This window comes from Colius striatus, chromosome 1, assembly GCF_028858725.1.
Source record: "Colius striatus isolate bColStr4 chromosome 1, bColStr4.1.hap1, whole genome shotgun sequence".
Classification (NCBI taxonomy): domain Eukaryota; kingdom Metazoa; phylum Chordata; class Aves; order Coliiformes; family Coliidae; genus Colius; species Colius striatus.
Window position 1 is genome coordinate 92171065 of NC_084759.1, and position 17780 is coordinate 92188844.

The 17780-nt window shown below is 39.0% G+C and overlaps 1 protein-coding gene across 2 annotated transcripts in view; it reads left to right on the top strand.

The window, feature by feature from the left end:
* DSCAM (DS cell adhesion molecule) overlaps positions 1 to 17780 on the top strand; it is a 390325-nt gene that overhangs the window by 227964 nt on the left and 144581 nt on the right. For both annotated transcript variants that reach the window (XM_061988625.1, XM_061988624.1), the window contains exons 8-9: positions 4680 to 4799; positions 8771 to 8944. In XM_061988625.1, the coding sequence (XP_061844609.1) occupies positions 4680 to 4799; positions 8771 to 8944 (294 nt within the window). The remainder of the gene's footprint in view (positions 1 to 4679; positions 4800 to 8770; positions 8945 to 17780) is intronic.

Below are 17780 nucleotides of genomic sequence, written 5' to 3' on the forward strand. Positions count from 1 at the left end.
GACTCAACTTGGGGAGAAATTGTTTGATTTATTAAAAGAACAATAAGAACAGCGAGATGAGAGATAAAACTGAATTTTAAAACTCCTCCCCCTACTCCTCCCTCTTCCTAGGACTCTCTTCCCTTCCCCCACTGTGGCGCAGGGGATGGGGGATAGGGGTTACAGTCAGTTCATTACAGATGGACTTTGCCACTGCTGCTTCTCAGGGAGAGGCCTCCTCACACTTACCACTGCTACAGTGTTGGGTCCCTCCTCACAGGATACAGTCCTTCATGAACTTCTCTAGTGTAGGTCCTTCCCATGGGCTGCAGTGTCTCACAAACTGCTCTGGCATGCAGCCTCCCATGGGGGCAGCTCCTCACACCCTGGCCCAACATGGGTCATCTACTGGGACAATAGTCCTTCAGGTACCAACTGCTCCAGCCTGAGTCCCTCACAGGATCACAAGTCTTGACAGAAAACCTGCTCAGTCCTGTGCTCCTCTCTCCCCAAAGGCTCCCAGGTCCTGCCAGCAATTCTCTCCAGGGTGAGCTTCCCATAGATTCACAGCCTCCTTCAGGCATCCACCCACTCCGGCGTGTGGATCTCTGCTCCCCGGTGGCCTCCATGGACTGCAGGACAGCTGCTTCACCATAATCCTCACCACAGGTCACAGAGGAGTCTTCCTTTCAGGGCCTAAGCACCCTCTGCACCCTCCTCTCCCTCCTTCTCCACTGACCTTGGTGTCTGCGGAGATGTTTTTACATTCTCACTCCCTGTTGCTGCTGCAGTTTAGCAACTGCTCAGCAACTTCTTCCCCTTCTCAAATCCGTTATTCACAGAGGCATTACCTCAGTCACTAATTAGCCAGGCCTGGGTCAGCTGCAGGGCCTTATTAGAATTGACTGGCCCTAGCCCTATCAGCTACTGGGGAAGCTTCTGGCAGATCTTTGTTTAAAAAAGCCACCCCTGAAGCTCCCCCCACACAAAGAAAAAAAACAGCCCAGGTAAAACCACTACAATTTACTAAGCAAATTTTCTTTAAGGGATAATGAATTCCTGAAAAATAATGAAAAAAATCAATGTAGATCTATAGCCTAAAGCTAAGTATCAAAATCTAGATCAAGAAGTTAACTGTATTGTCATCCAAAATATGGTAGCACATAGCACTGAACAAGTTATTAATTTGAAACAGAAATAAGAAGAAAACTATCAATGAAGAATAAAAGTGTAAAGATCACTTATTTTTACTTTTAAAATCATTTATACAAGTAGAAGAAATCTGTGGTTTTACCTGGACAGCAGTACAGAAACAACTGAAAGGTCATTGAATGGGTAATTTTCTTTGATGTAGCATCTTTTCTCAGCCCTGAAGTGTCAGGGCTTCATGTACTCAAAATCAGACGAGCAATTATCATTTTCATAAGTAGTCCTAAAGGAAAGCCAAAGCCTTACAGAATATAGAAATTTTTTCTATTACTGGGTGTGGGCAGAGTTTCTGCCATGTTAGGTTGAAACATACTTTGTTTATGGAGTAGTACAAGGAAACAGGATGATTGCTAATCATACACCTGGTTCTAGAGTTTGCATGGTAAAATTTAATTCCCATCATTAACATTCTGGTATCATTGTGTATTGAAAGTGATGGTCAAAAATGAGAACATCAAGAATATCCGTTTGAAAACTTATATTTTATATACTCCCAAAATACAGTGAAATCAATATGATAAAAAGCCCTATTCACAGCTTGTCAGTGTTAAAGGCTCAACGCATCACAGATACCTACATGAGTTCATTAAAGATGTAAAAAGATGCATTTTCACAGAAATGCTCAAACAATATTAACACTTGACATCCGTCTATTTTTCTATATATTTGCCACAAGAGATTAGACCAAAAAAATAGATAACTTTAATGTGAATAGTATTTTAAAGGCCTTTATTTCATACTAGACAATCTTCCTTAACTTCTCCAGAAATTTTTGCATATGCTTACCCATGTAACATAATTATTTCCTGAAAAATTAACACTTCTTACCAGTGTCATCCACTGCAAATGAAGATTATAAACAAAATGTTTTTAAAGAGAAGGGATATAAAATAAAGAAGTTACAAATATTTTGCATTCTAAGAGAGATTTTAAAAGACATTGTACTCTTCACACTTGAAGGCCAGTAATTATCAGTCACTCTATTGCATCATTTATAATCACTCACCTATAAGACTGATACAACTGAAGTGGTTTTATGTTTTGGGTTTGTTTTTTTGTTTTTGTTTTACTCCCTTTGTGGATTAGCAGCTGGTAATTGATTTTTCAGAAGTTGTGAATACAAATTACTTACAGTTACCGAGGTGAAACAAGCTGATGCCACTGTGCTGAGTTGTATAAAATCAAATCAAATTGTGCAATTAATTTTACTTTTCACCTTCTTTGGAAAGTAAGTACTTGGGACTCCTTTTGTGTTTGGTGATAAAATGAACACAGAACAGTGAGAAAAGAGATATTGAAGCAAATGTCTTCTCTCAGTAGATAATTAGAACAGGGTGAGTGATTGCCCGGAGCTGCTGTTGATGAGGTTTTGTGTTTGATGCTTACTTATTGTGAATTAACATAGCATATGATATATGTTTGTCAATGTGGCAGCCATTTGGAAAAATGAAATGTTTGACAGCAGTAAATATACCTCCTAGTACAAAGGTGTGTCTTGCTTCTATCATTGTTAGTTCCTTCCATTTCTTCTAGCAGCATTCCAACAGCAGTGGAGCTTCTTTGTATGTAGTTAGAGAATAAACTGCTTTGCATTATAGCTATAGGATTCAATGAGCAAAAGTTCCAGTTAAAGGAATTATTTGCTCTCCAGAAGATTGTTTGCCTCTTTTAAAGAGCAGTTAGATTTATGAAGGTGGAAAGAGAAAACAAGAGGAGTCTGGATTATGGAGGCACAGGGAGGAAGGCTCAAGCCATTGTGAGGAGAATTTTTGGAATCTGGAAAGATTCCTCTAATGGCCTGTCCTTAATAACGCCGACAGCTCAAGTTTGTCCTTAAGGAACACTTGGGACTCTGATATAGTGGGAGGTTGAATAAACAAAAAATTTACTGAATAAACTGCAAGAGCGTTTCTACTGAAAAAATTAAAAGTCATTACAGCATTGCTACTTCTGCTACATGTTGTTGTGTTTTTTTTTTTTTTTAATATACAATTAATACTGTATTTGTGGCCACTAGGAGCTGGTTTAGGTCTCAGGACAAATAGTCACTGTACTTACGATCCCCTCCTGTGCTGCTTTACATTTGCTTATGCTGCAGCCTTCTCCCATACTTCCATTCTTAATTTCTGTCACTTCTGCAGAGGTGGGTGGTGAGGTGTGATGGAGGCTTGGACCAGAGTAAGCTGGGATGGTCTGGCCTTTTGTTCTGCCATTCAGACAAAGTCAGCATTATCTGGACCTGCAGAGCTGGATTATATGCGTCCCCATGTGCATATGCTGTGGTGCGGCAAGAAAAGAAAGGAACCATTAGAATTTCCCCTTTACTACATTAGATATGAGTGTGTTGCTGTGTTTCACTGGAGAAGAAAAAAAAATCTGGCACACGGTCATTCAATTTAGTATATTTTCTCAGAAGCACCTTAAGAAATGACAAGAATAACATGTATGATAAGGACACAAATTTTTTTTTTTTGCAGATACTTACTTCTTCATGTTCTGAACTAAACAACAGAAGGTCAATGAAAAATCTGTGACTTTAACTGACTTTACTACAACCATTAAGCACCTTTAGTATTTAATAACTTTTGTGGATCTTTCAATAGTCTTCACAGCTTTCTACTTTTTTTTCTAACTTTTATCAAAGCTTCAGGGTTTATTGAGACTTTGACATTTATTATAGGGCCTTTATGGTAAATTGTAAGTCTGGCATTGCTACAAGTTATTTTCTTTGCTGTGTATCTGTATTTGGAACCTGTAGAGCTTTTCCTTGAGATAAGCAACTCTTATTTTGTTTATGTATAACTAGATATGTACTTGCATATGCTTGGAAGGCCTACTGCAGTGGTTTTGTGCTGCCTTAGAATAAATCTGTTAATAGGTATATATTAACACACGTACATCTATTCCTGTAAGGCTTCTGCTCTTTAATTTAATGTGAGCAAATTGTGTGGAATCTTTCTATGTCTGTTTGGAAAGAAATATGCTATCAGAATTTATGGTTCTCATTTTAATATGAAGTCACTTGATCGCTATTGAAAGTGTTATTTGCACTACATAATTTAATTATTTTCCTAAAGCTTGTTAGTTTAATGTTATAAAAAATAAGCATAGAAAAAAATCAATTTTATTTAGTCATCTGTCAAACCTCTGCTTTTGTGAAGCTATTTTTTTTCTGACCATGACAGTATGTTTTATCTGTTGCTCCATTTGATAATCTCTCCTATGGAGAGATTTTTATTAACTCATTCTTTTCTCTTATAAAGACCAGTGCTTTTGTTGTGCCTGGTAAGAAGTGCATTGAAATTGTGCACAGAAAGTAAACAATAATAATGTAAACCAAACTTTACTATACCACCGGATCCTAAAAAATCTGGTTTTAGTTTTTATTTTCTACTATGAAATGTTATGCATCCTTCTTTGACTGGCCTGCCATTTTGGACTGTCTGAAAAGTTGCAGAAATTTTCATGGCTCTTTTTGCTTCCTCCTGCAGTGCCTCCTAGGTTTGTGGTTCAACCCAGTGACCAGGATGGAATCTATGGAAAAGCTGTAATTCTCAACTGCTCTGCAGAGGGTTATCCTGTTCCTACCATTGTCTGGAAGTACTCAAAAGGTAGGATTCCTCCTTTCATCACCGGGGAGAGATTAGCTCTGGTTTAGTAACAGCTTACTTAGCTACAAGTAACTGGTTTAATTTTTACATCATCAGAAGCTGGCAAGATGCAATAAGGGAAGTATCAGTCCTGTTTTTACTGTTATTACATCACATCCCCAAACCCATAGTGCTGGCCATTTTCATGGACACAATGCTGGGCTAGATGTACTTTTGGTCTGCCTTAGAGACGTTCTGGAACTATAAGCGTATGTCTTAGTCATGGCCTCATTGGCAAGGGGTGAAATAGATGACTGAGAGAAAAAAAGCTGATATTTTAATTGAAACAACCTCAGAACAAGGTTCACCAACAGCATTTGGCTGATTTCCCCCACCCTTCAAAATTCATGATAACATGGCCAATCATATCTTTTCAGCAGAGAAGAAGGTCAGGTAGCATTAGCATAAGCAGTAATTCAGTATGTGCTTTACATAATGCTTTAACATTTTCTTCTCATGTAACAGAGCATTAAAACTGGCCCCACTTGACCCTCAGTAACCATAGGAAATTGACTGCTTTTTAATTAAAATGTGCTGCCTGCTAGATTGCATCTTCTGGCCAGTTGTCTTCTGGTAGGTTTTAGCAAGAGAACAAACTCTCTAGACTCTGTACCCAATCTAAATGAGTTGACTCTTCAAAAAGCAAAACTACTTACTGTCTGGAGGAAATCCTTACGTAATGTTCAATGTCATTTTTGGTTTCTTTACGATCTAAGTCCAAATTATATTTGAAGAAAAGGGTAAAGGAAGAGAAGTGTTGATTTTAAAGACTATTTTTCCTTCTATTGATAAATTCTGGTTTGTGGCAAGAAGGGTGCAGAACTACAAATTCCATTAATTTCAATGAGAGATGGGATTTTAATTTTGAATATAGGTCACAAAGAGATAATTCTGGTTTGTTGTGTTTGCATGCTGAAGGACGAGGCCAAGCTAAACTAGATGAGTTGTAATTAACTGAGAAGAGATATACATCCCATTTAAAAAAGGGGAAAGGGACAGTAGTTTGATTTTAGTGGCATCTTACTACAAGTGATGGTTTTTAAGGTTTTCCATTAGCAGCTCTGAAGTTTTTAAGTCAAAGACATTTTTAGTAGATATGTGATGTAGGCAAAGCCATCAAACTGAAATTTAATATTTTGGCCCAAATAACTGGCAAACTGTCAGTATTTTTACAAAAGACTGTATTTTTCTAATGTAGGACTGCAATTTCAATATATAATCTAACTAAGTTGCTGTACAGGTCTATAAGATATATGCTACATCTTCTTTTAAAGAGATAAATTGTATAACTGATTTGTGAGCAAGGTTTGTGACAAATTCTGAAATACTGAGGTGAGGCCAGAAAGAGCACAACAATAAGATCATAGCTCATATGTAGCTAGCACAGCAGAGCAGAAAGGGCATCTGTACACCTGCAAGTATGTTAGTGTTATTGGCTTTTCCTGTCTGTGAAAAATGGAAGAAGAAGGTTTACCTTTTTGACCACCAGAATCATAGAATCATAGTATCATAGATTCATAGAATTGTTTCAACTGAAAGAGACCTTTAAGATCATCAAGTCTAGCCTTTGTCCCAGTCCTACCAACCACTAGACCATTTCCCTAAATACAACATCCAACTGTATCTTAAACACTTCCAGGGACAGTGACTCTACCACCTCCCTGGGCAGGCTATTCCCGTGCCTAACCCTTTCAGTAAAGAAAGTCCTCCTAATATCCAGCCTGAACCTCCCCTGGTGCAACTTCAGGCCATTTCCTCTTGTTCTGTTGCTTATTGCTAGGGAACACAGATTGACCCCCTACTTCGCTACAACTTCCTTTCAGGTAGTTGTAGAGAGCGGTAAGGTCTCTCCTGAGCCTTCTTTTCTCTAGGCTGAACAGCCCCAGATCCCTTAGCTGTTTATAGCCAGGTACTGGAAATGGACTTGCTATCTCTAAACAATAATGAAAATGATCAATACAGATACCCTATAACCAGCAAAAATCTATTGGTTTAAGTCCTTTAGACTTAAAGACGCAATGGACATTGCCTCTGAAACAAGGGAATGTTCCAATAACATAAGGAAACTTTCTTTTTACTGTGAGGGTGACTGAATACTGGACAGTGAGGCTATGGTGTCTCATCCTTGGCGAAATTCAAAAGCTGTCTGCACATGATCCTGGGCAAGCAGCTTTAGGTGGCCCTCTTGAGCAAAAAAGTTGAACCATATGACCTCCCGAGGTCCCTTCTAACCTCAACCAGTGTGTGATTCTGTGATTTATGAGCATATGGTCCTTTTGCAGATTCACTCCTGACGTTAGCTCTGTGTATGACAAACTGCTGTCAGTGCTCAGGAAGGACTTTGGCTCTAACAGCAATAACAGTGCATGTGAAAATTAAGCAGCCTTTGCAAACTTAGGCAAAATTTTGCCCAGCTGTAAGCTGTTCTCAGGAGTATCAGCAATTTGCCTTCTGTGAACACCAAATTGTCCCCAGAATTTTTCATGTGAAGAAATATAAGAAATGAGTGCTTGCATCTATCTACTTGGGCAATCAGTTGCAGACAGGTAGAGTTAGTGAAGCATAAATGTGCTTTCCAAATAAAAGACAGGAAAAATGTCTTCTTAGAGGAAAAAAGCAGACAAAGGGGGAAGTGGGATATGCATGTGAGTAAAACAGTTGAAAAATCAACAATGTCAACTGATTTTTGTGAAAATGTTGTCTCTTTAACATTTCTAAGTTCATAATACACGCCACCAGACCTTCATTGTAACTGTAAATCCTGAAAGAAAACTCTTCTAGAACTTTTAATATGCAGGTCTGGTTGTAACATTCTAGCTCTCATATTCATCAGCTGTTAGAGCTTGCTATTTTATACTAAATCATTCTCCATAATATTTATTCATCATATTTCCTCCTGGGCTGACTCAGCCAACCGTGTATAGTAATTAATGTTGACAGATATTAACTTCACGTACGGAAAGTGCTATAAGAGAATTCCATTGAAGAAGACTATCTTATGATTTCTCTGAAACATCTCATCTTCTGCTGCCAAAGTAGATTGTAAAGTCTTGTGTTACAAGAACCGTATCTTGATCTACACTTAGAGAGTCCTCAATGCTGAAAGAACCTGAACTTGTGGTGGGCCTCTGGACAGTATGGGATGCTAATAGTATGGTAGTATCTTGTTCCCTAAATCACCTAGTATCTTACTTCCAATTAAAAGTAGATTCATTCTTAAAACAAAACTTGATACAAAAATATTTGGCTTTCTGTCTTTTTATAGACGTTCTATTTTTACATTACCACAAAACATGGCACCTCATGCCTGATTAGTGGTCTGAGCTTTTTGTTTCTTTCATATTTTTCTTTTAAGTCCGAATAAATACCGGCTACAAGCATCGTAGAACAGAGTTTTCATGTGTCATCTTTCAGTCAGCTGTCAGAAGAAACAAGCTATACGGTCACTGATGTGGTTTCCATGTTACTCAGAGCTTCGTAAACAAAGTCCTAGAAGTCCCTTGAGTATGCCATGTTTACTACAACAAACATCTCTTTTCATCATAAGAAATTCATTTGGTGAAAGCATTAGGGATGCATACTTGTATGACTGTTCAGCTGTAATTGTCAATAATTTATCAGCCTCTAAATGTACAACAAATGTGCCTTTTTACCCATGAGTGATCTGAAAATCTTCATTTTCTTTCTCCTCCTTTCTAGTTCATCCACTCCTGCTTCATGCTCCTTTTGCCCCTTCACCTTTAAAATGGGAAAATGATTGCTACTCTTGCATTTCAAAAATCTTTCTTCTTTCCATTTAATTAATTCAATTTTTTGAAAGAACCATTCCATTTGTTCTGATGATGTCAGAAGCCATTTGTATTTTATTGATTTGAGCCTGTAAGAATAGTTTCCTGCCTAACTAACTAATTTCCATGGGGGTCCTGCTTTAGGTGCCGGGGTTCCTCAATTCCAGCCGATTGCATTGAACGGTCGTATCCAGCTTCTCACAAATGGCTCCTTGCTGATTAAACATGTGCTGGAAGAAGACAGTGGATACTACCTCTGCAAGGTCAGCAATGATGTGGGAGCAGACGTCAGCAAGTCCATGTACCTCACTGTTAAAAGTAAGAACTAAACCACTTCTCTGTGATCCAGATGTTAAAATTGAGTGAAAAAGGCTTGTCTACTGCATCCTTTGTTTGGAGGGAGGGGAGGTGGAGCAGGATGGGAGAGGTCAGTTTTGTTGGTTTTAATTTAATGTCAGTATTTAACTGCATGCAGTAGCACCTGGAAGTTAGTATGGTTAATAAAAAACATTGCTTAGTAGAAGAAGAAACAAGGACTTAAAAATGAAAAAGATCAACATCTCATTTCAAAATCATGTCTATGAGCCGCAGCTGAGTAATGAAGGGGAAGTAAGAAATATTTTGGTCAAGGGTAATAAAAAAACAATAACAAAGAAGTAAGAACAACTGTTACAAATCTCTGAAGTTGAAGAATGTATGGATTAAGAAGTCCTTTAATCATTTCTCAAAATATCATAGATACATACTATACCACAAGATTCTCTAGCATACTAATAGAAATTATAAATACAGCCATAGTAGTAATTTCGTCTTGGCCACTAACAAGTAACTTTCAGAAAATGCATCTAATTCTGTTGAATCTGGAGTGCTGTCCTGGTTTTATCTGCGACAATTAATTTTCTTCCCAGTAGGTGGTACAGGGCTGTTTTAGTTTTGTGCTAAAAACAGTGTTGATAACCCTGGAATGTTTTGGTTATTGTTGAGCAGCGTCAAAGACCTTTTCTGCCTCTCACACTGTCCTGACAGTGAGTGGGCTGGGGTGGACACAAGAAGCTGGTAGGGAGCATGACCAGGACAGCTGACCCAAACTAGCCAAAGGGCTATTCCATGTAATGTAATGTCATGCCCAGTATATAAACTTGAGGGGAGTTGATGGAGAGGGACAGATTGGTGCTCAGGCATCAGTCAGCACATGGTGAGTAGTTGCATTGAGCATCACTTGGTAGATTTTTTTCCTTTTTAAAAAAAAACAATTATCTATCTCATTACATTCTTTTTCACTACAATTATATTGTATTTTTTTTATTATTTGTATTATTATATTTATATCATTTTAGTAAGTAAACTCATCTCAGCCCACAAGTTTTAGTTTTATTTCCCAATTCTCCTCCCTGAGCTTTGGGGGAGGTGAATGAGCAGCTGTGTGGTGCTTAGTTGCTGGCTAGGGTTAAACTACAACAAGTGTGTGCACAACCTCAAGTTATCTGTGCCTTCTAGGCATGAGACAAAAGCAATCCAGTTGTTAGGTATGTGTTAGCTACAACTCCTTAAAAAGAGAGCATAGCTGGAAATATAGAGGAAATATTAGGAAAAAGAAAAGCTGTATGTACAATTTCTCACTAGAGAAAAAAAAGAGACTATTGACACTTCAGCACACCAAATGTTCCTGGGTGACCTATTAGACCAGTATTGAAAGAGGTGACCAAGCTATGCACTTTCATGTTTGTAAGATTTTTGAAGATTGACTGTGTGCTTTGAAGTTCTGAGATGTCAATTAGCTTGAAAAAGATTTGCCGTTGAATGTAAAGGTTTCTTTTTTTTTTTCTGAAAGTAAGGAAAATCCAACTTATAACTAAGTTCTTTGAAAGGGAGCATGTCAACTTTGTTAGTTTTGCAAGACTAACAAGTTTGTACCTCAGATGTCCTCCCACTCTGATTTACCATAGCGATGTCATCTGAAAAATAACATAATATCCTAGTCTCTCAAAACAACTGTATTAATTGCATACTTTTTCTCTAGATCAATAGAAGATCCAGCTTCTGTGGTTTCCATAAATGGCTATTTTTGGGCCAGTCTTCAACTGTAGTAGCAATGCACTGCTGTAATATGCCATAGAAATACAGCTTTCCTCTGGTTGGCAGCTATGCACACTGCCTGTCTGATCACTGCATGCAGTTTCATGTGTGATAAAAGAGCATCCCTTATCAAATAAGAGCAGGAGCCTCCCTGGAGAGTCAGTTGCTGTTTGAATCTAATGAAAACCCCTCTGGCTCTGAGATAGCAGGCAAGCATGTCTGCACACCCTCACACATCCACACTAACACAAGTTCTCCCAACATGGCTGTTAGCATGTTGGTATGTGCGTAGAAGATGCACAGCTTTAGCTGAAATCAAGCACGCATTAAGGACAAACTGCTTTGTGAAAGTGCCATGGTGGCCTTCAGGTATGTCTGGATGACATGGTTATGGCACATAATACTTGCCTCTGGTCATGCAGAGTGACTCCAAAGTGGGAACCTGGACCTCCCATTATTCTCTCTGGTACTATACCTTGTCATTCATTGTTTTGTTTTCCTTTGTGGTTATTCTGGTAATTTCAGGACTCTAGTCCTCAAGTATAGCCCTACAACAAGCTAAAAACCTTGGGCTTCCTTTTCTTAATTACACCGTAATGATTTATTTACTCAGAGGTAGAAGGTGGGACTTTGCCCAGTCAGCTTTTTCTGGCTGACAAATTTAGTAAGAAACAGGCTTCCAAAACATAAACAATGATAAGCATCAGAACATTTTGTTGTGGGTTCCTTGTGACAAATTGGCTTCCCACTTTCTGTCTGTCTGTATGTGTGTTGTCTGTAAGCAGTAGCTCAAATTATCAGATAAAAAGAGTGGCTTAAATGGATTTAGTCACTGATCATGAAACTAGACTGCCTCTCAGAAAGAAAGACATGGCAGCAGTCCCTTTACAGCTGCCTCCTTCACTTCTTAACTGTCCCTTGTACCACAGATACCTCATGTATGCAGATGCTAAGCATTGATAGCATCGCTACAGACTTAAGGAACTCTTATGCATAGGTGATTCCTCCCCTCCACATTTGATAAGAAGTTTCAATGGCGGCAAGTCTAGTTGGAAGCCTGTGGTTAGCAGGATTTCACAAGGCTTGGTTCTGGGGCCAGGATTAATTAACGTAATTATCAACGACCTGGATGAGGTGACAGTGTGCTCTCAACAAGTTTTGAAGATGACACCAAACTGGGAGGACTGGCTGGTTTACCAGAAGACTGTGCTGCCATTCAGCAGAATCTCAACCGGCTTGAGAGTTGGGCAGAGAGGAACCTCATGAGGTTCCACAAGAACAAGTGCGGAGTCCTGCACCTCAGGACGAACAACCCCATGCACCAGTACAGGCTGGGGGTGACCTACTGGAGAACAGCTCTGCAGGGAGAGACCTGGTAGTTCTGGTTTTAATAAACTGAACATTAACCAGCAATGTGCCCTCATGGCCAAGAGGGCCAATGGCATTCTGGGATACATCAAGAAGAATGTGGCCAGCACATTGAGGGAGGTTCTGATCTCTCTGTACTCTGCCCTGATAAGTTCTCTTCTGGAATCCTGTGTCCAGTTCTGGACTATCCAGTTCAAGAGGGACAGACAACTTCTGGAGAGAGTCCATCAGAGGGCCGTCAAGATAATCAGGGGACTGGAGCATCTGTCTTTTGAGGAAAGGCTGAGAAATCTGGCACTGTTTGTTGTGTAGAAGAGAAGACTGAGGGGACCTTATCACTGCTTCCAAATACCTAAATGGCAGGTATGGAGAGAATGAAGCTAGTCTGTAGTACCCAGTGTCAGGACAAGGGGTGACGGGCACAAGTCAGAACACAAGAAGTTGTGCCTGAACATGACGAAAAACTTATTGCCTGTGAGGGTGAGGGAGCCCTGGCATGGGCTGCCCAGGGAGGGTGTGGAATTTCCTTCTCTGGGTGTTTTCAAAACCTGCCTGGACACATTCCTGTGTTACCTGAAACTGCTTTAGCAGGGTATTGGACTGGATGATCTCTAGAGGTCCCTTCCAACCCCTACCATTCCATGATTTTGTCGTACTGTGTTAGTAACACTGATGAATAATTTTTTGCCTTTCATAGATGCTGAGAAAAATCTTTCAAATGAGATTGGATTCTTTACTTTCACAGACTTTCCAGTGTCACCTGGATCTAAACAGAAAAACTCTTGAGATTTGATATCAAAAGGGGATAGACAAGTTTTTGTTTTGGTAGATCAGGAGTGGACAGAATAAATATTGTCTTAATATAATTTCATCACTTTACTTCTAAAATTGATAGACTGTTTCTTAGTGAAAATCAAGCTCAAGTTATAAACCAACTTCACTTGCTTAACAAAACTCTTAACACTAAGAAGGAAATGATAGAAATTACAAATAGATGTTTATTTAGTGCCTCAGTGTCTGCTACATGATACTTTCACATCATATAAACTGGTCTCAGTCCTTGATTGAGGAGAGATTGTATGAGAAGAGAGTATGAAGTAAAAACACAAGAAGAAAAGAAAGAGGCTTTCGGAATACTAAGAGAAATGTGAAAAGAGTGAGCTGCCAGAGTCAATGCTGAATCAGGAACCACGGGACTAGAATGGCAGCCGTGAAAGCAATCTTCACTTAGCAGCTGTTATCCTTCACTCTCTCTTTTCAAGAAATGGACATAAAAATCATAATCAGTGATTTTTTTTTTCTCTTCTTCTGAACCAAGGATAAGTAAGTCACAAATTTCTTATTCACTAAGACATACAGTATTAGAAGATTGTGAGAGGGATCTGGAAAAGGAATCTAGTGCTGTTTTGAGAAATGACTCCTGGTGCTTGGGATGAGAAGACTTCTAAAGAATTTCTATAGAGGATAATGAGCCTTTAACATGAAGAGAAGAACTAAAATTATTTAAAGGTTGCCCGGGAGTCACAAGGGAAGAGATGTCTACTTAAAATGGACTGCCTGCCTTCCTTCATCTGAATAAATGTCACAATTCCTAATTCTTCTTTAAGGACTATATATATACCGTGATAGAAGAGTATTGTGAAAAAAATTCCCTCCTGAGAAGCAAGCTTTTGGATGTATATATGTTCCTCTGTAAATAATCTATTGTAGGCAGTCCCCTTATTAATTCTATCACTTATTTTCATGTCAGTGTGGAGCCTGAGAAGTTTTAATCTGATCATCAGAACATTCCAAACAAATCCTGTCTGCCAAGAAAACAGAATTTCTTCCTCACTTTACTCTCAAATATGCTTCTTAACTATTTCTATTACACGTGTTTAATGCATAAACCTAAAACCGTCATTCAGACCCACACCTACTTCCAGCAGGAACATTCTTAATCACAGCTAATACTTTTGACACTAAGTTTCACTTAAACATTTAAAAAAAAAAAAACTTTAAAAATTGTGATCTATGACAAGAGCTGGTGGAATAACAGAAGAGGACGTTTGGGATAGAGAGCCTGGTCATAGTGTCAAAATTAAGTGCCCTGTTCCTGCAGCTAACCTGGGTCTTAGATCTTGTAATTCACCATCCTGTGTCTCTGCCACCTCTGCCTCCCTTATAGTACCTCTCATCCGTGTTGACTGTGGCCTCTTCAGGAAACATTTGTTTCTCTCTATTTCCAGACAACTCATGGAATGGAGGCTCTGATAGATAACTAGCTACTATTGCAAAAGAAATAATAGTTATAAACACAAATAAACCCCAAAGATGTTATTTTGATTTTATTTAACTTGTCTTTGCTCCATTTTTTCACAACGGCATGGTCTATTAGTAGCATTTTGTATGACAAAACAAAACCAAGTCCCCTGGTCTAATTGTGTACTTTGATTTACTGTTTTCTTCTCCTGACATTCTGCCATTTTTAAACAAAGGCCTTTTTCATTTATTTGCTTCTTCATACTCATTTTGTGGTTGTTTCGGTTAGAGTTTGTTTTTGTCCAATGGACGAATTCGCCAAACTTGGTAAAAATCTCCAGCTGGATTATTTGCATCTCTTCTGAATGAAAGAATAAAGTAAAGGCAAAGAATGTAAAAAATAATTTCAGTTAACTGAAGCTACTGTTTGCATCCCAAAGTGTCTTTTTCTCATGAGCTGGTGAGCTGCCCTTGCCTACCTCTGACCTTGCTGTCATGAGAGCTCTCTTTTTCACCACCTATTTTCTCTGTTAAATATGAGGATGTGAATGAACTCTGCATGGTTGTGATGGATTGTAACACTATCTGTTTTAATTACTTTTTCATTTTCATTAAATGCACAATCTAAAAGATGCTGTAAGAAAGCTACAATAAATCTTGGAAACATGCAAGTTCTCCCCAGACACAAGTGCTTTCTCTTGTTAGCAAAACAGCATATTTTTTTCCTAAGGAGGTCCTCCCACTATTAGAAATGAACAGGCCCTGAATGCTGTTTTCTGCCTCTTCAGACCACTGGCATAGCTTTGATTTAAGGACTTGCACTTTAATCACCCATCATGTGTCATTACCCCGACAGGCGGCAGCAGCCGCGAGATACAAGTTCCAATAAATTGCACTGAAAATTGCTGAAGCGATCCTTTGTTGATTTTCCTTTACAGCTATTCAATGGCAGATCAGCTGTCATAACAACACAGTGCCTGTGGCAACAGGGTGAAATTAAACGTGAAGTATGTTCAAGGTAGCTGGTAGAAAGCTGGAATATCCCTTTTCTTCTGTACATTCAAATGCCTTCTCCTTCTCTCAGTAATGCCAAGCCTGTGGCAATTGGCTAAAACTAATGCCTTCTCTTGTAAAATAATTGCCAGATGTACTGCAGTACAAATACTCAAATACTTTTATATGCAAATCTTTGCAATATTCGCATTTGAGGAAAAGAAGGGAGGTAAGGGCTTCTCTCTTTTAAAAAAAAAAACCAAAACATTTTTTTCTAATCAAGTGCAAGGAGAAAAATATTATAGCAGCTCTTTTTCTTTTCTTTAAGCTTGGTTTCATAGCAATACTTCTAGCAGGAAGGTAAAACAGATTTCTCTCCAGATAGCTAGCTAGAAAATTCGTATAGACTCTTTTCCATTTCTATGAACAGTACCATATTCATTGGGTTTTTTTACAGGACAGTTGTCTCAGCTTGCTGTCACTCAGCAACATTCAGAAGGAAGCAGGGGCATGGTTTATTTTCAGAATTTTTCTGGCTATTTAAATTTTCATAGTGGACAGAGAATATTGAGGCTTTCCTAAAAAAATGACTGGTTTAATAAAGTTGTGATTATGTCATTGTTTGAGTACCTATGCATCTTCACTTTCCTTAAAAAGTCTATTGAGGGATAAGACTCACAAGGTACACACTCTAGCTGCTGTTTTATTTTCTCCCTTTACTGAACATATTAGTAATACTTAAACACAGCCAAATGACAGATATTTTAACAGCATGTCATCCTTTCTCAATCATAATACCTCTTTTGTCCTGTTAAATTGCTAGTTTATTCAGAATAGAGAAGATTTTATGTGCCTCTCACGATTGCAGTGAACTCCATGTCCAAGTTTGGCAAGCTGTTGTCAGTAGACTGAGCAAGAGAGATCATTTCAGATCAAGGATCACAGCTCCTACGTCTCTGAACACTGCTGAAACAAGACTTGAAAACAACATCTGCTCTGCTGTCTTCCTGCAGTTGGGACGGTGATGTTTCAGGGATTGATCACAGAATGGTAGGGATTGGAAGGGACCGCTAGAGATCATCCAGTCCAAACCTCCTGCTGAAAAAAGGTTAATCTCGACCAGGTCACACATGAAGATGTCCAAGTGGGTTTTTGAAAACTCCCTCAGCAACTCGTTCCAATGTTCTCTAGCTCTCACAGGAAAGTTTTTCCTCATGTTCAAGTGGAACTTCATATATTCCAGCTTGTGCCTGTTACCCCTTGTCCTGTCACTGGGTACTACAGAGAAAAGACTTGCCCCATCCTCTCCATGCCTGCCATTTAGGTGTTTGTAAGCATTGATAAGGTCCCCTCTCAGTCTTCTCCACAACAAATAGCCCCAGATCTGTCAGCCTTTCCTCAAAAGATGAATGCTTCAGTCCCCTGATCATCTTGATGGCCCTCTTCTGGACTCACTCCAAAAGTTTCCTGTCACACTTGAGCTGGGGAGCCCAGAACTGGACACAGGACTCCAGATGAGGCCTCACCAGGGCAGAGTAGAGGGGAAGAATAACTTTCCTTGTTCTGATGTCCACACTCTTCTTGATGCATCCCAGGATGCCAGTGGCCTTCTTGGTCATAAGCATACATTGCTGGCTCATGTTTAATTGGCCATCCACCAGAGCTCTCAGGTCCCTCTCCACAGAGCTGCTCTCAAGCAGGTCACCCCAACCTGCATTGGTGCATGGGGTTGTTTCTTCTGAGGTGCAGGACTCTACACTTGCCCTTGGAATACAAGGTAGATAGATAATCCATTCATAATAACCTTCATCAAGAAAGTAAGCAAACAAATTTCAGAATATTGTATTTAGCAGAATACTGCAAACTCTGCTTTGCTAAAGTATAATAAATGGTAATGCTGACAGACTCTTTTCTGGAAGGAAATATTCTGGAAATTATTCTTACTGATAGTTTGGAAGGTCATTTTATTGAAAGAGAATTTTCAACATAACTTTCTGGAATGCAACATGTCTCAATAACCTTCTAATAAAAATACATTCCAGTAAGCATAGGACAGTTTACAGATAGAATTTCAGGAGTATTCGTTTTGGAGTTACTCATCTGCCAGGCTTAGTCTAGTAAACATTAGTCCTCCTCCTCATTTCATAGGACAGGTGCAATATCCTCCTGCCTCTGATGCTCCTTGTTCTCCTTTCTACCTCTGTGTGTAACTCTGTGTCTGGGCTCTGTACCACCTCTAAGCCTCATCAGGAAGAGTGAACACAGTGGAGCACTAAGTAGTTGAAGCTGAATGTGATGGCATTTAGAGGCTGTGGTGACATCTATCATAGGAAACTGTATCAACTGGAAGATGGAGATATAAATGAGTAGTGTTCTGGTTTTAGCTGGAGTAGAGCTAATTTTCTTCACAATAGCTAATATGAGGTTGTGTTTTGGATTTGTGCTGAAAACAGCATTGATAACACAATTGCTGAGC